At 43.4% G+C, this 22,024-nt stretch overlaps 1 protein-coding gene across 7 annotated transcripts in view; it reads right to left on the bottom strand.

The window, feature by feature from the left end:
* NAV2 (neuron navigator 2) overlaps positions 1-22,024 on the bottom strand; it is a 538,652-nt gene that overhangs the window by 140,961 nt on the left and 375,667 nt on the right. For 6 of the 7 annotated variants that reach the window (XM_060275159.1, XM_035117262.2, XM_060275158.1 and 3 more), the window contains 3 exons: positions 17,786-17,858; positions 13,689-13,995; positions 2,402-2,556 (listed from right to left, as the gene is read on the bottom strand). In XM_060275159.1, coding sequence (XP_060131142.1) covers positions 2,402-2,556; positions 13,689-13,995; positions 17,786-17,858 — 535 coding nt within the window. Of the gene's footprint in view, positions 1-2,401; positions 2,557-13,688; positions 13,996-17,002; positions 17,135-17,785; positions 17,859-22,024 lie in introns of those variants that run through there. The other variant, XM_060275173.1, reaches the window with a different exon arrangement.

Genomic DNA, 22,024 nt, shown 5'->3' with positions numbered 1-22,024 from the left:
AGACAGCCCAGCGTTGTGTGGAAAAGACAAGTTTTTACATATCCTTCAACTCTTGCTGAAGGTTTTTTAAAAATATGTTTAGCTCTTCTACTTTATTGTCCATTCTTAGTTTTACTTGACCTTAGTTTGTAGCTTGTTTTAATTATGCTGCTTCACATTTATTAGACTACTCTGTTGTTGTTGTTGTTGTTGTTGTTGTTGTTTTCCAGTTTGCCTTTTGTGTGTAAGTGGACCTGAGATTTTTTAAATTTTATTCAGTGGCCTATGAATATTGCAAATTTAGACAACCACACACTTTGGGTGCACTTTTAAAATACTTTTATACTATAGATCCAGGCACAGCAATCCAAAGCCCCAGCCAGGAGACATTGGATGGAATGGGATGGCAGATTCACTGCCAAATCAGATTAATTTGAAACCAGGTAACAGCCAGGCAGGTGGTAGTAGTGGTAGGAGGAGGTTACTTTATCTTTATTGCTGTACTTGCTCCGGGCTGCCTGGCTTTCACTGAGCAGAGGAAGCCCCCACAGGGCCAAAGGAATACCTTTTCCTGTTCATAAACCCCCAGACTGAGGGCTAGTGCTGTACTGTAAGACACTAGATCAGGTTCCAAATATCTTATCAAGTTATTTAAGTTTGATGAAACAACCATTTGTGGGGTGTGTGTGTGTCTGTGTGTGGCCATATTCTCTTAGGAAAACACTGTATTTGGCATTCATGATGAACTGCCTCATTTCTCTGTAACATTTATAAAGCTATAGCACATCTTCAGCTATCTAGCCTGTATCCAATGATCCTTGAAATTAAATTTTAATCATGTACATTTGGTACTCTTTACCCTTGCTGTAGAAAGTGGAGGAGAGGAGAGGAGAGGAGAGGGTGGGAGGCAACAGGCTTATTTGTCATAGAAAAAGTTTGAGGATGACTCCACTGGTTATTTTTCTATTCCTGTTAATCAGATAGATAGATAGATAGATAGATAGATAGATAGATAGATAGATAGATAGATAGATAGATAGATGATAGATAGAGTAATTTATTTTTTACTTCTCATTTGCCTCCATTTAAAAAAAAACAAAGCAAAAATCACAGGGCAATAGGATTCATTGGCCTGATTTGCGGGCACATATATGCTGATGAGGAAGGTTGTTTAACAGTAAGGAGATTTACTTCAATTATGCTGAACCACAAATAAATACAAATAAATACACTTTGTGGCTGCAGTCGCCAGCTGGTTTTAAATGGTAAATGCTATACACATACCATTCAATTTATCTTTTTCTCTAGCGGCTAAGGAGAACTATGGTACAGAACAGGGTTCAGATAGTCAGCAGGAGTAAGAGTAGGAGAGATTCATTTGCAGGTGCTTGAATGTCATCTACAAATAACATTCTAGTAATTGGAGAGTGACCTTCCTCCTTCTTTCAGCACAAGAAGTAGAGATTAAGCATGAATGCATGCAGCATGGCTCTGTTTTCTGATAGCAGAGGAGCAATATGAAACAGAAAAGCAGCAGTGGGTGGGTGATGGTGTGCTTAATCCTTTCCCCAACCAACATGTTTCTGCTCCATATTCATGCTGGAACTGCATTTCCTTCTGAGACCCCAAGCATGTATTCATCCCTGCAAATGTTTCTTTGGAAATCTGCTGTGGTGCTGGGAGGTTCTTGGAAGAAATTATTTGGAGTGGAGAAGTGCTATAATGGATCACAAGCAGAAAGCAGACACAAGCATAGCACACTGTTTCAAAGTGCCCACAAAATAGATGGCAAGCTTCATGAGGGGAAGGGAGGACAACTAAGCTGAAATTCCTTGATACAGCAAACAACTTGACTAGATAGCCAAATCCAACCATCAACTTCCTCTGATTTTGGGGTCAATATTTCCTGTTTATTGAAGACACTCTTTTTCTGACCTCCAAGTATTTCTGGAGCCATAGCTGTTCCCTCCCACCACATGGCAACAAATATAAAAATATCAGTGTCAAATATTCAATCCACGCTCACTTCCTAAATGTTATGCATAGTGTTATTTTGTGTCATTTGCTTACATATGAAAATTTATCAAATTTTCTAAGCAGGAAACAAACAAGACCAGAAGACCATCTGAACTCTGCTAGATCCAGAATCACATACTGTACAAAAGTTAAAATAAACCATGTAATTTCTGTGGAGATTCATTAGACTAAGAACTGTATTATGGGAGAGTCTGTGAGAACACTCCAGTCAAAGTTAAGCGCATCTGAAGTTGCATTGATTTCAATAAGACAAATGCACATGTTTTAAATGCTTACTTTTGAATACATCATGCCCTGTATTTCCAACTGTTTTAAAAAGCTAGATAGATATTCTACTTTTGAAGTACAATACAGATCAGAATGACATATACTTCCATTCACATACCTTTCTCATTGCTATTTGATAGAAGGGATGGTGGGCTTGTGGGTTTGGATTTGTCGTAGTTGTTAAAGCTCTGGCTGCGCCGGTTGTTGGCATTAACTGAACCACGAGTTTTTGCTTCGCTGCCTGCAGCTGAAACTCGCGTAGGACCTGGAAGTCTGTTTTCAAGGTTAAAAAAAAGAAGAATAAGCAAATGTTTCCCTAAAGCACATGAATGAATTCAAGTTAAACACAGTCAAATTGGAGGAATGTTTACCTCCCATAAAAGGCAACTTGCCCAGTGAAGAGCTCTGTGTGTGCCCTTCTGTTTACATGGAGCTCCAATGAAAGGACTTTCCTGGTTACTTTAGTGGAGAAAGCAGTTCTGTGCACGCAAATAATCTGTCCATGGAACCTGAGCATTGAGTCAATGGAACTTGAGCTCTTGAGTATTGGAGCTACCACTAAAATGTAGCCCAGAATTACTAGGTATTCAATCTATGTCATTTTGTAATCTTGACTAACTGCAAATAATTTTTGAAAAGTTATGCTATAAGGTTGCCTCAGTGGATTCAGTTATCTTAGTGGATTCAGGTGACAGTCAATTTCCAGTTGATCTTAACGCCCACTGCCTAGTTGATTTTAATGCCCCCCAAAGGTGACCATCTTAGACTTGGTGATTCCCAGTTGGAATAGTGTGCCTAACTGAATGTTGCAGAGGTCATCTCCTTATGAAAATGCTTGATACATTAATTGGAAACATTTTTTCTTAGCTGAATTTCACAAACTCTGAGATGTCAAAATAAACCGTTAGCCTGTATGGGTCTTGATACACTGGCTGTAACATTGCACATGGCTGCATTGCCTTAAATCACATTGGGTGATATCCAGTTGTGCCCATTGCTAGTGGAGCAGACTTTTGCTCATGCAGTGAGATGTATCCGATTCCCAAAAGGCTCTCTGAGTCTGCACCCACCAATTCTGTTTGAGAGGGTTAGGAGATCCCCTGGTCCATATTTGGGGAAATGTGTAGGCTGCAGGAGGAAGGAGAGGAAGGGGAAACCAGCTTGTACCCCACTGGATATAACCCATTGATTTCTACCAGGTATATAACCACTATATTACTATATACAATTCAGAGAATCAAATCCTTGCATAAGCCCATTGAAACATGAGCTAGCAAGGTTCTTTTAGCTAGCAATATGCATTCCATCCCAAAGGTCCAGAGCAGAGTTTCCATGCAGGGCCCCAGATTGTAGCCATGCAGCATAATCCGAAACCTCTCAATTCAGAAATCAGTACACTTAGAATTTCTGCCTTATTTTTGAAGTGGTCATTTGATCAAATATGTACAGTGCAGTAAAATGCAAAATGAAAAACAGTGCACTACATGGAATGTTGCAGAATCTTTTGAACATAATACTGTGTGGTGGTCCTTTTCATTCTAAGGCTTTAAAAATAAAAATAGCTCACTTTGGTACAATCTGCCTAGATTTTCCCCCACCCTACAACAGCCCATCATACAGGTTTTTATCACAAGGGCTTGTGCAGAAGTTAGAATGATAGAATCATAGAGTTGTAAGAGACCACAAGGGCAACCCAGTCCAACCCCCTGCCAAGCAGGAAACATCATCAAAGCATTCCTGACAGATGGCTGTCAAGTCTCTGCTTAAAGACCTCCAAAGAAGGAGACTCCACCACACTCCTTGGCAGCAAATTCCACTGTCGAACAGCTCCTACTGTCAGGAAGTTCTTCCTAATGTTTAGGTGGAATCTTCTTTCTTGTAGCTTGAATCCATTGCTCCGTGTCCGCTTCTCTGGAGCAGCAGAAAACAACCTTTCTCCCTCCTCTATATGATATCCTTTTATATATATTTGAACATGGCTATCATATCACCCTTTAACCTTCTCTTCTCCAGGCTAAACATACCCAGCTCCCTAAGCCGTTCCTCATAAGGCATCATTTCCAGACCTTTGACCATTTTGATTGCCCTACTCTGGACACGTTCCAGCTTGTCAGTATCCTTCTTGAACTGTGGTGCCCAGAACTGGACACAGTACTCCAGGTGAGGTCTGACCAGAGCAGAATACAGTGGTACTATTACTTCCCTTGATCTAGATGCTATACTCCTATTGATGCAGCCCAGAATTGCATTGGCTTTTTAAGCTGCTGCATCACACTGTTGACTCATGTCAAGTTTGTGGTCTACCAAGACTCCTAGATCCTTTTCACATGTACTGCTCTCAAGCCAGGTGTCACCCATCCTGTATTTGTGCCTTTTATTTATTTTCTTTTGCCCAAGTGTAGTACTTTACATTTCTCCCTGTTAAAATTCATCTTGTTTGCTTTGGCCCAGTTGTCTAATCTGTTAAGGTCATTTTGAAGTGTGATCATGTCCTCTGGGGTATTAGCCACCCCTCCCAATTTGGTGTCATCTGCAAACTTGATCAGGATGCCCTCGAGCCCATCATCTGAGTCATTGATAAAGATGTTGAATAAGACTGGGCCCAAGACAGAACCCTGTGGCACCCCCTAGTCACTTCTCTCCATGATGAAGAGGAGCCAGTGGCCAATGGCTTTAATTTATAGTAGCAAATCATTTACCCCAGTGTTTTCATGAATTATAATATTATTCAATAGCTTACTTTTTTCCCTTTACTTGCTCAATAAAAGAACTCAAAAAATAAACCATAAAACCAATAGGCTAAAACCAATTGCAGAACTGATTCGTATACAGTTTCCTAAAGGCAGAATTCCCATCTGATTAGCAACATTACAAACCTTTGGTACCTGAATGGCACTTTTAGAGCTGGGAAGAAAAGAGGATTAGTGATTTATTCCCAACAAATTCATAAGATTGATCAGAAGGAGGATAGATGAGGAGAAGAAAAGAAGCACACAAGTCGCAGCAGATGCATGCACATGCTTTCAAAGCTTAAAGTTGGCAAGTCTGCACGCAACCCATTTAGTTCCACATCACCACAGACCACTAAAACATAGAACTGTGTAAAGTTTGCTTCCTTGCTTTCCCAAAGGCAGACTCTTCTGCTCTCAAGTGCATGTGAAATAAACGTAGAAAACCAAAGCTAGAGGAATGCTAGAAAGTTTCACATAGCAGTTGCCACAAAGAGACAAACAAACAGCCCCGGATACAGAAGCAGCCCACAGAAAGGCTACAGAGCACAGAGGAACCCAGGGGGAAAGGCTAGGGAAAATAAGGTTCTTTTTCACTTTCCATGCTTTTGTGTGGGATCTGACATTGACATGGCAATGACATTCATGCAGAGCTCATGCTGGTTGAAAGGTATAGAGAAAAGGTGTTGAAGCATAATCTTTTTACACAAAAAGGACATTTCCCCCTAGTCTTTATCTTCCCCCATGGCTTCTAGCATATTTGTTTGTCTTTCTAAAACAAAACTTATAAAGTGTTCTCTCACCAGGAGAACCCAGACATGGACAGTCTCTGATGGCTGTCTGACTATGTGCAGATAGGCAATTAAGTATGTCGACAGAGGACAAGATGGTTGGACAGTGTTCTCGAAGCTACCAACATGAGTCTGACCAAACTGCGGGAGGCAGTGGAAGACAGGAGTGCCTGGTGTGCTCTGGGCCATGGGGTCACGAAGAGTCGGACACGACTAAATGACTACACAGCAACAAATCCTGCATGGACTCATGTCTTGTCCAGTTGCTCTCTAAAACTGTGAAAGAATTTGGTGATTGAAATGCTGAAATAGGTGAAAAAGCATGAATTAGTAAATAATTGAGATGAAGAAAGATTAAAAATCAATGAAGGAGAGGGGCTCCTATACTAGTACCAAAGAAAAATGACAGAACAAAGAATGATTTAGAATAAAGGAATCTAAATCACAAAGTAAAAATAATATAGTATAGTTTGTGCACAAAACAGGATAAGCCGTGGTGCCTTATAGAGAGAGAACTGTTAGGGGTATTTCTAATGCCACATAGCATGGTAAAAGTAGCATTCATCTCAAGAAAACCTATGATGAATATCACAGGTATTAGTAAAGATTAAAGCTGCATTTTTTGAAGTGCTGCAGTGAGGTGCTTGTAGGAGTCAGAATGCATGTCAAGCTGTGGCTTAGAGAAAACAAATGGGCTGAAACACCTATTATTCATTCTCAGAGAGATTAGATGTTCCTCAGTACAGGACACTGAGGAATCCAGAATAGAGATGACACACCTATCTACACTGCTGTGTTATATCATCTGGCAGTAGTCATACTCATTACTCTTTTTCACCCATGAGAAAATAAGTTGGACCTTACAAGCATAATCTATAAACAGAAATTAACAAGGGGAAGGGGGAGAGTGTTCAAACACATTCACGTATTTATTTTTCCAAGATGGAAAATTCACAGGAATTGAGCCCCCTTCACACGTGAATTGCCGGAAGGGAATATAATGCAGTTAACCACAGAACGCACTACATTGTTGCCCCAACCTAAGATGTCAACGTACGGCGTGGACAACTGAACCTGCCAATGTTCATGCATTAGCTTCCTGGTGTTCAGCACTCAGATCACATGGAAGCCTCCAAACAAATAGTTGCTCATGCATAGGCTTTGTTAGTTCAGTCATCCAGGGACAGGGGCTGCGCAGAATGGTGATCACATGATGCGCTCATCAGGTGATTCACCTATGAAGGGGGCTATTATGCTACTATCATGAATGATTCCAAATATTATTCCAGGTCACCTCTACCGCCTATCCCCCAAACTACTAATATGAATTACAGATTTTAATTGCGAGTCTTTTCAGGACATATACTGATGACATTGTGGTTAAAAACAAAACAAAACATCCTCAGTCCCAAAGACAGGGAGGGGTATGATACAGAATAAAATAGCTCTCTTTGCTTTGGTTTTTTTATTAAATGTTTGGTTTGAAATCAACAGGTAAGCATTGGTAAGGTGAGCCTGAAGACATGCAAACTGGGGTTCTTGCAAGGAGGGTTTTCCATGCTTTGCATTAGAGGAAGAAACGCTAACCTAGAAGCCTTTTTCTGACCGAGAGTGAATCGGATGATTTTGCTTTGAGATGAGTCCCTGGGTGATGCACTGCACAACAAGAAAGAAAGAAAAGTGGAAGATGAGAGTGAGTAAAGAAGATCCATTCGCACATGAACCCACTGAGCTGACAAGGGCATGGGGTTGTTGTTTTTTTGGAACAGGATTAATCCAAGTGTTTCAGAAGGGAAAAACAATCCCTCTCAGCCAAATAAAACATTCAGGTGTAGTACCTTTGGATTTATCAAAGCAGCAATAGTAAGAGAGGCAACAGTAGGCATGCAAGCAAATTTACTTCAGGGTCATGTGAATGAACTTTCATAAGCAAATGCTGCCTAAATGCACATTTCTGAAGTTGAAAAATATCTATGGTATGATCTGATGTTCACCATATTGAAGAGCACATTTTGGTCAAGCAGACTTTCCTTTAGTTTGGTTTTTGTTGCGGTGATAAATACCATATTTGACCACATGAGGGTGTGTTCCAATGAAAGCTTTCACCTTGTAAAAGGGATGAAATTATTTATTTTCAAATACCATGAAAAAGATACAAAAAGTAATGGAAGACTCAGGCTTAAATGGTACATTTATAGTTCAACATTTATGATCTCCACATTCAAAATGTATATAAAATATTTATCATCTGGGTTTTAATTCTGAGGAAAACAAGCCAAGATTCAGTGATGGTAATTTTGTTACGAAATGGAAAAAAAAACTATTCAAAAAGTTTTGATTTTTGATTCAGCTATTTTAAGTCTGCTAATAATTTGTAAAGGCTATAAAAGGGTTTTATAGCTCAGTTTAAAATTCGACAGAGATCATATATACTGTTATATTGAAAAATATGCAAACTGTGTGTAATGTATGGATATATTAAGATTTCTATATGAGCACATGCTTTGAAAGTATTATGGAGGGTTATTCTGCAGAGAGGTTATTTCAAATAAACCAGAAAACATTATGTCCCCCAATTCATAAGGGTTGATCAAAAAAACTGAGGTCTGGATCTGATTTAACCACAATCTCTGTACTGGATCACAAGATAAAACAAAAGAGAAAGGGCATCTATTTAAGAGCAGCTTTTGGGGTGTGTGTGCGTGAATTGGCTCAAGGCAAGGATCTGACCAGTATCATTGCCCCCCCAAAAAAGATCCACCTTGCCAGAGCTGCTATTAAAAGATAGGTGCTTGCATTGTGCTTGTTTCTCCTAAACAGTAAAGTTAACAGGAGTGGGGAGGGCAGGGGGAGGATTTCAGTTACGAGATGGCATGTAGGGGAAAGATTAAACCATTCCTCCCTTGAGCCAATTTCCCCCGTGCTGCTTTTACACTTTAAAGGAGATCCAGTCATGGATCTCCCACATCAAATGTATTTTGATTCTACAAGTACCGGTACATTGGTACGCTTTAATAATAATAATAATAATAATAATTTTTATTTATACCCCGCCCTTCCCAGTCAAGACCGGGCTCAGGGCGGCTAACAACAAATAATATCAACACAAATATAAAAGAAACATTTCAGTTAAAACAACAGAATAATACAATGTTAAAATTCAATTTTAAAATTAAAAATCTACGAATAAGATAAAACCATTATAAATAAAACCTTAGGGGAGGGTAACCGTGGGGTCAGACTGCGTCAGTCCGAAGGCCAAACGAAACAGCTCTGTCTTGCAGGCCCTACGAAAAGATGACAAATCCCGCAGGGCCCTAGTCTCCTGGGACAGAGCGTTCCACCAGGTCGGGGCCAGTACTGAGAAGGCCCTGGTCCTGGTCGAGGCCAGCCTAGCCACCTTGTGACTCGGGATCTCCAATATGTTATTATTTGTGGACCGTAATGTCCTCTGTGGGTCATACCGGGAGAGGCGGTCCCGTAGGTACGAGGGTCCTAAGCCGCATAAGGCTTTAAAGGTCAAAACCAGCACCTTGAACCTGATCCTGTACTCCACCGGGAGCCAGTGCAGTTGGTAAAGCACTGGATGAATATGATCCCGCAGCCGGGACCCCGTAAGGAGCCTCGCCGCGGCATTCTGCACCCGCTGGAGTTTCTGGGTCAGTTTCAAGGGCAGCCCCGCGTAGAGCGAATTACAATAATCAAGCCTAGAGGTGACCATCGCATGGATCACTGTGGCTAGATCAGGTTGAGAGAGATAGGGGACCAACTGCTTAATGCGGCGGAGATGGAAAAATGCCACCTTGGCTGTGGTTGCAACCTGTGCCTCCATGGAAAGGGAGGCATCCAAGGTTACCCCCAAGCTCTTGACAGAAGGGGCTGACACTAATTGGGCCCCAGCGAAAGATGGAAGTTGGCCCCCCCGCCCCATGTCATCCCGACCCAGCCAGAGGACCTCTGTCTTCGAAGGATTTAGCTTCAGCCGACTCCCACGTAGCCATCCAGCAACAGCTTCCAGGCACTTGGTCAATGTGTCCGGGGCCGAGGCAGGACGGTCATCCATCAACAGATAAATCTGGGTGTCATCAGCATATTGATGACAACCCAGCCCAAAACTCCGGACAATCTGGGCAAGGGGGCGCATGAAGATATTAAAAAGCATTGGGGAAAGGATTGCACCTTGCGGGACTCCACACACCAAGGAGTGCCGCGGTGACAACCCCCTCCCTAGCGCCACCCTCTGTCCCCGACCTGAGATAAAGGAACGCAGCCATTGTTGGACTGTACCCTGAATCCCCACGTCGGCAAGGCGGTGGTCTAAAAGCTCATAATCGACCATGTCGAAGGCGGCTGACAGATCTAGAAGAATCAGCAGCCCCGACCCGCCTTGATCCAGCTGTTTACGGAGGTCATCTGTTAGGGCGACCAGTGCTGTCTCGGTCCCGTGGCCGGGACGAAAGCCGGACTGGAATGGATCTAAAGCCAATGTTTCATCCAGAAACCTACCGAGCTGTTCGGCAACCGCTCTTTCAATTATCTTACCCAAGTACGGAAGATTTGAAACAGGGCGATAATTGGATAGATCTAGCGGATCTGACGATGCTTTCTTTAAGAGCGGACGCACCACTGCTTCCTTCAACTCCTCTGGGAAAGTCCCTGAACTGAGAGACAAGTTGATAATCTCAACCAGGGGGCCCCGTACCTCGTCTGGACACGCTCTAATCAGCCAGGACGGGCAGGGGTCTAGGGAGCAAGTGGTGGGCCTCCCAGCCTGGAGGAATCTGTCTACATCAGCGGGGAGTATGTGGTCGAAATGGTCCAATACTAAACTCGAAGACAGTCGAGGGGCCTCTAGTTCCGCTATTGTATCAAAATTGGCAGAAAGGTCACGGCGAAGTGTCAAGACTTTCTCCGCAAAAAAGCTCGCAAATGCCTCACAGCTATGGGTCGAATTAGTGCCTAAATTTGACTGATCCTCAAGGGTTGTTAGAGACCTGATTGTTCGAAAAAGTTGTGCCGGGCGAGAGCTAGCGGATGCGATGGAAGCTGAGAAGTAAGACTTCTTTGTGGCTTTCACCGCCATCTCGTAGGTTTTCATAAGCGACCTATAAGATGTTCTTGAGGCTCCGTCGCGAGTATGCCGCCATACTCGCTCAAGCCGTCTGAGGTCCCGCTTCATTTTCCGAAGTTCCTCGGTGAACCAAGGGGCCCGGTTTCGGCGGGGTTGCAGAGGGCGCTTAGGTGCGATCTCATCAATGGCCGCCAAGAGCCGGTTATTCCAGTTCTCGACCAGCTCATTTAACGAGCCACCAGGGGGAGCAGGGTCCCGTAAAGCCTGACGGAATCTATCAGGATCCATCAGCCTTCGCGGACGAGCCCAAATCGGCTCACCACCCAAGTGGGGCAGCGGCGGTAAGTCAATCCTGGCTTTCAGAGCGTAGTGATCAGACCATGGCACTTCCATAATTGGGGACATGATCACATCTATACCTGCACCAAAAATCAAATCCAGCGTGTGGCCTGCTTGGTGTGTGGGACCCAAAACAAACTGGGAGAGCCCTAATGTCGCCATGGAAGACACCAGGTCCGGAACCCGTGAGGAGGGGGTGGCATCAGCATGGATGTTGAAGTCCCCCAAAACCAATAAGTTAGGGAACTCCAAGGCCCAGCCGGCCACCACCTCCAACAGGTCCGACAGGGTGGCTGCTGGTGCGCTGGGTGGTCGGTACACCAGCCAGACAGCCAAGCCCTCCTTGGTGCCCCACACTAGGCCAACACATTCAATGCCGGTGATTGATGGTGATGGCAGAGCCCTGAAAGAGCAATCCTCCCGGATTAACAACGCCACCCCTCCCCCCCGACCCACAGTCCGTGACTGGTGGAGGACGGAGAACCCAGGGGGTGTTATTTCATGTAATGCAACTACTTCACCTTCACGTACCCAGGTCTCCGTCACACAAGCCAGGTCAACCCCCAGTGAGATAAAAAAGTCTCGCATAGTGGCGGTTTTATTGCCTATGGACCTGGCATTGCACAACACCAGTGACGGAGGTGGATAATCCCTGCTCACCCTACCCTCGTCCCTCGGGATGGGGCGTAGATTGGAAGGGATTCGAGCATCACCACATCTCAAAACCCTTCGTCTGTGAAATCTACCCCCACCACCATACCTCCCTCGCCCATCGACAGTGGTGATCCCTAGCCCCGTGTCAGCGTCCTCCCCAAAGGAGTGATGTCCCTTCAATAACAGATCTGCCCTAGGCCCAGTCTCTTGAATAGGAAGGATATAATGATGATATGTAGAATCGGATGGACAGACATCTCCAATAGGTATAAGTATAGCCCCTCCCGCCACATCCCGGATTAAATTAAAGTGCACAGTTTGTCCATCAAGGCACCCGTCCCCTGGGTTCCTGTGTCAGTCTTCTGCCTGAATGGTTTCTAAAGTGCCAAGTTTGTCCACGAAGACTGAACCATTTCCAGGCCTAGGCTGCACCAGTTCAACTTGGTGTGTTGTCAATTTTGGTGTTGAAGGAAGTGTTGGGGGGCCCATTTCTTCCGGGGTCAGGTATTGACATGCCAACCACTCCTCATTAGATAGGGGCTTTGTTTTGTGATTGGCGTAATAATAATCCAAAGGGGCCGGAGGAGCTAGAAGGAAAATATGTTTTCTTAGGGCCGAGAGTTCATCGATCAGTGTATCCTGAGACTGCTGAAGTTGCTCTAGATTGGCCATCAGGCATTGCCCATTCTTTAGAATAAAATCATTTCCTTCCTTGCTAAATGATGTTTGGGGTTTGGGGGGCTTATTCTCATGGAGATGGGTTTTAACAGTGACTGGGTGTGGTGATTTAGGATTATCCTGGAGGCGGGTTTCATTTTTTGTAATGTCTGGCTGTGGTGGCTTTACAAATGGAGTATAGCATTACAAATGGAGTATAGCACATGTAGTTGAATGAATGGAGACTGAAGAATCAGAATATGAACTCTCCAACCAATCATTAGCCTACAACCACATCAAATTTACACATAGCCAATCTAACACAGCTGGGGGGTCATGTGGTTCTGGAAGCAGGATTCGGCACCCGTATCCCAAGGAAAGCTATGTGCACAGGGCTGCTGCAGACACAGTTCCTTCCCGTACCATCCAGGTGCCAGGCTCTGCATGTGGAACCCAGTCAATACCTATCAAGGCATTCAAGCAACATATAGGAGATGGGAATGTGCAGTGCCCCCCCCAACATGCCCACCCAACATGTGCTGCCCTGTCCTGCTACGCTGAGGGAAAGTGTGAGGGGAACTTCTAAGGATACTCAGCTGAACATTTTTAGCAGCCTCCCTGCAGCCAGGAGCCCTGATTATTCAGGCCTGCCCATTGTGTGGAGCCTTCTAACCACAGTCAGTTGAGCATGGTTAGAAGCTCCTTCCTACATTCCTATTTGATGCACGAAGGTCTCCTGTTGTGACACTGGAAGACAGCAAGCCCACTGTCCTTACATGTTCACTCTGAATGCCTGGAGAGGGCTTTAATAAAACAGGAATTGCACAGCCAGCTGTTTAAGAGGAGGAGTGCAGGGACTTGATTGAGCAACGCCTGCTCCCACATCCACACCAAAGTGCTCAGCAGTGTACACTGGCCTTTCTAACTTCTATTTTTAGGATGTTTTCTTTTCCTCCACTTCTATCTGATACATGCATTTTAAAAAATTGACGGACATTCCACATCCATTACCCGGGTGAAAAAGAAATAGAGCTACTGTACTTCATGTTTGCTACAGTACAGTTATTTCCAGGTGCAAGGATTTCGAAGTAAGACGCTATTTTAGCATCCGTGAAACACTTGACATTTTAAAACAAAAAGAAGACCTTGAGAAGGAACACCCACCTGGACTGCATTTCTGGTTGTGCTTTTAACTGAGGATGTGGTGCTTGCTGGGGTTGTTGGCACTGAGACTGGGGTGATGCTGGCACAGATTGTGGTTGCTGCTGCTGCTGTTGTTCTTGTTGGATTTGCTGTTCTTGCAGCCCAAATTGGCACTGGGATGGAGGCCTTACTTGCTGGGGTGATGTGGGAGGTTGCTGGGATGGGTGGGGCTGTGAATCTTGTTTAGGGGGTTGCTGTTGCTGCTGCTTATATCGTGACAGACTGAAGAAAAGGCCTAAGATAGCCTTTAAATTCCCATTCCTGATTTCTGAAAGACAAATCACAAGTCATTTATATCAGCATCCAATGCACTTTATGCATTCAGTAGAGTTGTTTGTTTAAGCCTTAACACTATTCATAGTACTACTGACAGCTCCCTGCAAACCTAATTGCTGTCACAATTGATTAAAACTGGGCATCATCTACTGAGCAAATTAGTTATTTCTCCCCTGCAGAAACTAAATGCAGACAGGGAGCTTAGCACTATGGCAGAGAAGATTTAGTGAGCTAGGCATCCATCAGCACTAAAGTGCACAATGGAACCTGTCATGCCTATGGCAGATCCATTCCTTAATCCAGACCAGGATTCCAGAATGCTCTGGGCTAAACATAGTCTACTTCATTCCAGGACTTCCAGAGAATTCTGTAAGGAAGAATTGTAGTTTGCATGTAACCATAAGAAAAGAACTCTGAAATAAACCTCTTCATCTAGCAAGCATAGTCTGAGTCCAGGTTCTTATTTCTAAGACTCCCAGGCCTCTAAGCACAATATGACCTACTGGAGGGGAGTGGGGAGATATATATTTCACTTTCCTTGGCTCATTCTGAAGACATGTCATTCCCCATGCAAGCACACTTCGGGATCATGGCAAACACTTCTCAATTAAAGAAAAACCAAGAAGAATATACTGCTAGGCTGCATTCACATGACAGTTTATTCCATTTTCATGGCGTTTTGCTAACTCTTAATTTTCACATTATATTTGAGCTTTCACGTGATGCAAAAGCCAGAACAATAGTGGAAATGGAGTGGAGTTGAGAATGCAATGCTAATAACCAATACCAAGATGAAGGTCTACCAGGCCTGCATGTTGAGCACGCTGCTTTATGGAAGTGAGTCGTGGGCAATTTACACCTGCCAGGAGTGATGCCTCAATACCTTTCATATGTGCTGCATCATGAAGAATTTGGGCATCCCATGGCAGGACAGAGTCTCACACAAAGATATGCTCTCCCAAGTCCACATTCGCAGCATGTTTGTACTTAAGTCTCAGCAATGTCTATGCAGGATTGGTCATGCCCATAAAATGGAAGATGGCAGGATCCCCAAGGCTGTGCTCTACAGGGAGCTGGCTTCAGGCACCAGGCACATTGGCAGACCAACTCTGCATTACAAAGATGTCTGCAAATGTGGCATGAAGACTGACAACATTAATCATGCCGTGTAGGAATCCCTTGCAGATGACCTATCAGTGCCCATAGCAGCTTATAGTGGCTGGCCATGTGAAGTGGCTTTTTGTTGCCACAGGGTCAATCAGGATTCCCAATTTGCATGAGCGAAGACTGCATAATTCACATAGCCACCAAACACTTGGGTGGTGAGAGAGGCAAGATCATCCTATTGGTTTAGCATACACGGGGCTGGCTGGTGGGACTCCACAAACCCTCTCATGTGCTTTCAGTGAGGAAGTTCATGTGAACCCACCCTACGGCGTTGTGGCCAGAATAACTAGATGAGTGCCAATTAAGTTCTGATACAATTCATGTCCCTGTAACATGCACATTCAGATAGCGATACAGGTAACACACCCTAAAAATTAAGCCCAAGCCCAACGAATGGCACAGCAAAACATTACTGGACTTTGTAGAGTGCTGGTTTAAAAGTAAGCCATAAACTAGGTTTCAAATAATCGCTACAGATGCATTTCCTGCTAAGTTATCCCAGGAGATGGACTGAGGTAATTCACCTGGCGCTATGCCACTGGACTTTGCACATAGAGGGCACATCAACTTCTTTGTTTTTTGTCGACTAGTACAGTCTGAATTACTTCCTCTTGCTGCTCCCTTCTGTCCTGGGTGTCTGTTTAAATATATACATAGGTTTTGTCGGTGTGAGTTTGTAGCCCAGTCATTTCCATTTTGGCCACAAAAAAGGGTATTTTAAAAAACTGAAAACAAAATATTGCCAGATGTTCTTGGTTTTTTCAGGGCAGGGAGGGTTTCTTTTTTCAGTCTGGTGTTTGGAAGCTTCCATGCTGTGAGGTTTCTGTTGTCTTGGATGCCTTGATCTCCTTTACTTCAGTTTTTTATATTATTTCTCCTCTTCTTTTCCCCTTGTGACACAAACCACTCAAATCACAATTGGGAGCCAAAGAAGCCACAGAGAAAGTTAGCTGAAGAGGCTCAGTACTAAGCAAGGAGGAAGAGGAAGAGGAAGAGGAGGAGGAGGAGGAGGAGGAGGAGGAGGAGGAGGAGGAGAAGAAGAAGAAGAAGAAGAAGAAGAAGAAGAAGAAGAAGAAGAAGAAGAAGAAGAAGAAGAAGAAGAAGAAGAAGAAGAAGAAGAAGAAGAAGAAGAGGCATGGAGGAACAAACTTGCATGTGAAAATGTGCTTTCCTGGCAAGACTTTCATATACGGTAATTTCATATCAACAACTTCAAACATAATGCTTTTCAATGGAGTCACTCAGCTGCGATTCAACACATTTTGATGATGGAAAGGCATGTGTAAACCAGCCCTTAACTGGGAGAAACCCTTTCCTGAAAAATGGGAAAGCTATCATGTCCGTGTACAGGGGAAAACAAAAAATGACTTGTTAAATTTCTGGACTCCTCTTGTTTTGGATTTGAAAGTCATATTTTGTATGTACTTGTCTGCCACTTAGTGCTCTTACTTTAAACATAAATATAATTCAGCCTGAGAGTGGAAGACAGAAAGAAAAAGTATAATTATCCCATTGGCATAAGCAGCTGGGATTCCCTCCATGCTCAGTGTTCTTGTTTAGAGCCAGGAGATTCCATTTTCTGGCAACCGGGATTCTCCTACCAAGGGAATGAGGGAATCTTTCCCATGTCAGACGAGAGTTGATCTGTTGAGCTTCCATTTAAGCATTCTGGCAGCTGACATGTATAAATGTGCTCCCAAAGCAGCAGTGTGAACTCAAAGAAATTGTGGCAGCTTTTGCTGTCAAGGTAAACCTTATCTGCAGGTAAAAATGCATACAAAACTCACACAATCTGTCCTTCACACAAATGACCAAGAATAAAACAGGCTCACCTGTATTTGCAAATCCAACTGCTAATTTTGAGAATAGTGAGGAGGGGTAAGAGAAAGTGTTCAGCGGCAGATTTAACTGACATTTATTGAAGTGGCTAACTCCTGCTTCCGCTTGCAAACATGCAAGTGAAAGTAAAATAGCGACTCAGAGCTGAGATGAACATACAAATAGCTTCTTCACGCAGCCCAATCAAGGATCACCTTTTGTGTGCACAATGACTCTGATGCAAACAAGAGCTTCCCTATTGACCTCATAGCACCAGGAACAGCTCAACATGTCTATTCCAAGTGAATATCAGGAGTGCCCACAGAGCTTGGATAAGAGCCAGACAACATACAGCTTGTTTTTAATTAAGCAGGCATGAAACATACCTAATTCGTGATTATGCCATGAAGGAGTTTGAACAATTACAGTCTGAGCACTGGATTGTTTTATATCAGCACCTTTTAGACATATGACCTCTATGGATAAATTAACCACAAAGCACAATTCATTGCCTGAATCTGGTTTGGCCGACAGTGCACACAAATCAGTCAAAGTCAAAATTGTGTCACCCTTACAAGGATAAACAAGCTAACTTCTATTTATACTTTACACCTAGTATTAGGTGAAACAGATACACTGCTATCTTGAACTCCAATAGACTTGGAAACAGGTTACGATATAAAATATTTATTCGCACTGACGGTGGTTATTATTTTTTGTCATCATCATAATCTGTAAGACTGTCCTGTAGCTCCACTAATCTTGTTGCTATATAAATACTACAAATACGGACTCACCTTCTGCAGACAGTCCCTGTATGTTTATTCCTTTGGCAGCCAAAAAACTCAGGCACGCATCTATATTTTCAATCTTAAAAAGAGAAAAAGAGGGGGAGAGAGAGAGGGAATGAGAGATAAATGAAAATGCATCACTGCACCCTTTTGACTTCGTTCTACTATTCATGTGAAATCAACTTGTCAGGCAGGAGTTCATGTCAAAATCCTCTGCTTAATACTTTACGTTATTATTTATTACAATTATAACCCTCCTTTTCTCCAAGGAGCTACACCAACACGACACCTTCTGAGCAAGCCATAGTGAATTGTTTATGTTTGTGCAGACCACATTACCTTATGCTCTTATCACTCATATAATAGAAAGACAACGCAGACCTGTCCTTAACTTGTATTAGATACCACAGGGAAAATAAACCCCATGGGAAGTGGTTTGTGTGACACAGTTCCACGTGTGGTTCGGGTGGTTCAGGTAACAAAAATCTTTATTTGGGGGGATGTTTTTATGACACGGTTAAGATTGCCTCGACCAAATAGGGATCTCTCTCTCAGACACACATATGCCTGCCAACTGATTTAGAGCCAGTTTGTACCCAGCTGTGCCATGCTACCAGCACAATATTCAAATAGGTCCCAAGGGTAACTTTCCCAATGTTTCTTGTCACTGTCTGCTGAAAATAAACACGGGGCACCATATTTGTTTGATGTGAGGAAAGTTTCTCATTTACCCTTAAGTGGGACAGCTGGCAGAAATTTCCAGTCATGGAGGCAGTAGAATTCAAAAAAGGAAACTAGAGACCTCAACTGGAATCCAGAACATGTTTACTCACATCATTCTCTAGATGGTATGAATAGCAGCTGATTACTGAAGGCGACGGCTGTTTCTCATGGTGAGTCTCTTCTTCATTTAAAATAAAGAGAACTACAATATGTGTTATGCAGAGATTCAAAATATTTTTTACTGTGACTAGACTAGAGCATGGTAGTATTATCACTTTAAACTTCATTTGGCCAGAAAAATCATTGTTGGGGTAACATTCCATTCCTCAGCAATCCTAACGTAAAATTATTTCTCTCTGTCCTCTTATTTAAAGGCACTCCAGCTCCAAGTTCAATTACCACCAGGTATCTAAACAAAAACTGAGATTATTGCTTTTGAGACTAAATAAGAGGTATCCCTCCCCCCAAAAAAAATATCTATGGGTTTTCTAATTTATATGACCTGGTCAAGACACGCAGAAGATAGAAATAGTAGAATCCTGAAGTGATAAAGTGAGCTATGCCAGTTCAGGCTGAAAAGGGGGAGCACCATTTTTAATGTTCCTGCATGGAAACCAACAACCACCCAGAGCAAAAACCAAGACCCTATTATTAATGTTTTTAACCTCCTAGCCTATTCCCATTGTGCTGGATTTCTTTTTGCAGGTGGTTTTTGTTTTCTTAACGCAAGGGACCATTCAGAAATGTGATTGCCTACCTGCAGTTGGTATAATCCATTTTTACCAGGTGGGAATTCTACTACCGAAACCTTATTCTTACCTCATTATGCTGTGTGTGTAAACCAGGCCTATATTATGCAGGAGAAACTTCCGTCCACCTCTAACTGCAAGTAAGGGAACCGGTTTTGAAACCAATCCTCCATATAAAAAGCTCATTGCATATAGTAAAATAGCACACACAATAAAAATGTTTACCCTAATATTATAAAACATTTTAGTATATGACCACAATATGGATTGTTGTTGTTGTTTAGTCGTTTAGTCGTGTCCGACTCTTCGTGACCCCATGGACCATAGCACGCCAGGCACTCCTGTCTTGCACTGCCTCCCGCAGTTTGGTCAAACTCATGTTCGTAGCTTCGAGAACACTGTCCAACCATCTTGTCCTCTGTCGTCCCCTTCTCCTAGTGCCCTCAATCTTTCCCAACATCAGGGTCTTTTCCAAGGATTCTTCTCTTCTCATGAGGTGGCCAAAGTATTGGAGCCTCAGCTTCACGATCTGTCCTTCCAGGGAGCACTCAGGGCTGATTTCCTTAAGAATGGATAGGTTTGATCTTCTTGCAGTCCATGGGACTCTCAAGAGTCTCCTCCAGCACCATAATTCAAAAGCATCAATTCTTCGGCGATCAGCCTTCTTTATGGTCCAGCTCTCACTTCCATACATCACTACTGGGACATCACAATATGGATAGTATCATATAATTTAACCAGTAGGTGGTACTGGAGTTATATCTGGGTGGAGTGTGAAGTTTCCTGTAAATGTTCTTGTTTAACACATACAAGAGTTATTGGCTATGTACACACTTCAGTTTACTCTGAATCCTGTATGCTACCACTGCTGGTTTGGGAAGCAGTGTACACACAACATTAGCCACAATCCATATCTATCCTATTTTTTACTTATGAAACACTGCACATTGATGAATTTCCCCCCAAACCAGCTTTGATCCTAATTAAGAGAAGGAATGTCTGAGCTGCATTTTAAGCCTGTAATGTGACTCAGCCCTTGCCTTGCTATGTGACAGTCTTCATCCAGATTTTCTATGCTAAACACCATACACCTGTAATCCATCATTTATTCTGCACTTTCATACTAAAACACACACTTCAATTTTACTATACTGGGCTTGATGTTTTACTGTACACACACACACACACACACACACACACACACACACACACACACAGTGCCTTTTCTCTGGGGGGGGGGACCACAGGGGTACAAATACCCCTCAACATTTTGTGGATCTAAGTTTGGCAGGGCCGTCTTAAGTGCCCTGGCGCCGTGGTACGACGGATCCCTCCGCGCCCCCCGCGCCCCGTTTCCCAGTGCGGTGGGTGGGCGGGCACTGCTGCGCGGCGGGCGGGCAGGCACAGCGTGGTTGCCGTGGGCGCAGCTGCGCGGAGGACTGGCCAGCCAGCGGGCGGCCGCAGCTTGCGGCACCCCCCTGGCGGGCCGGCGCCATGGTGCCCTGCGCCACCCAGCCTGGCCGTAGGGCCGGCCCTGAAGTTTGGCCTCATTGTGGGACAGTATTTCAATATGAATAGGAAAATGAGAGTAACCTTAAACATTTTTTAAAGAAAAAAGCACTGTCTTGTGTGTGTGTGTGTGTGTGTGTGTGTGTGTGTGTGTGTGTGCGTGTTAGCTACAACTAAAACTATATTTGGTCACATATCGTTCAATAGCAAACCTGCCTTGCTGCATAGTGCATATAATGTAGGCTTAAACAGCAGCCAATAAAGATCTGAGCTGGAAAAGCATAAGCAGTAAAATCTTTCTAGCTTAGTAAGCACGTCTGGTAAATGTCACTAATCGCAGCAGAGGGAAGACTTTAAAAATGGTTTGTGTAGCCTCTTCTTGGCCATCAGTTAGCACATCTAGAGTTAAGATACACTGTTCAATCTATTCTTTCACCTCAGTTGTCATTGTCTAAGTCTGACGTATATGAAAAGTGAAGAAACCAGGAAGAAGGTGTGTGCAGAAGGTTGCATATGTTTCAAGTAATGGCCATTGTTTAATATCCATGTGGGAGTCAGGAAATGCAAATAGGCATGCCCTATTTCCTTGCACAGTCACAGCTGATTTCAGGGCATCACAATTGTTGTTAAGACCCAAAATCCACTATGAAGCATGAAGGAACCAGGAAGGTTCGTTCTGTGGTGACTTCCTGCATCCTGCAACCCTCCATTGTCAGAATCCTATGCAGTTCATATAAAAGTCCCATCCTCTGGCTTCCAAGTGCCCAGCATGAAATCTAGTAAGCTGCATACCCTTAACAAATGATGTAGGACACTTTGGACCATATTGGGTATGTGTCCTGGAAGACCTGGCTCACTGTCTTGCAGGCCTTTTCCACCCGGCTTGAGAGAGTGGGGACCTTGACTGACTTCAGCTACAAAAACTGAGGCTGTTGAACAGACACTTGGGTTGGGGTATTGTTTAAGGAGTTTCTATTGAGAGGAGGGTTGTTGCTGTTATTGATAACAATTTTTTGATATCTTTATTTTTAGATCTTATTATGATTTAGTGTGGAAATTGTTGATTTGGTTGTGTACCTTTTGATGAGTTGTTTTTATTGTTTATGACTATTTTTGTTATATTTGCCAAAAAAAATTCATGTTGGGCATGGTTTGAACTATGGAAAGGCGGCATACAAAGAAAAGGAGGTGTGTGCGTGTGTGCATGAGAGAGATCCTAACCCAACAGGACACCATCATGTGGAGTTGGTCCTCTGCCCCTAAG

The sequence above is a fragment of the Zootoca vivipara genome, chromosome 1, assembly GCF_963506605.1.
Source record: "Zootoca vivipara chromosome 1, rZooViv1.1, whole genome shotgun sequence".
NCBI classification, from domain to species: domain Eukaryota; kingdom Metazoa; phylum Chordata; class Lepidosauria; order Squamata; family Lacertidae; genus Zootoca; species Zootoca vivipara.
This window is presented reverse-complemented; position numbering and strand designations above follow the sequence as displayed.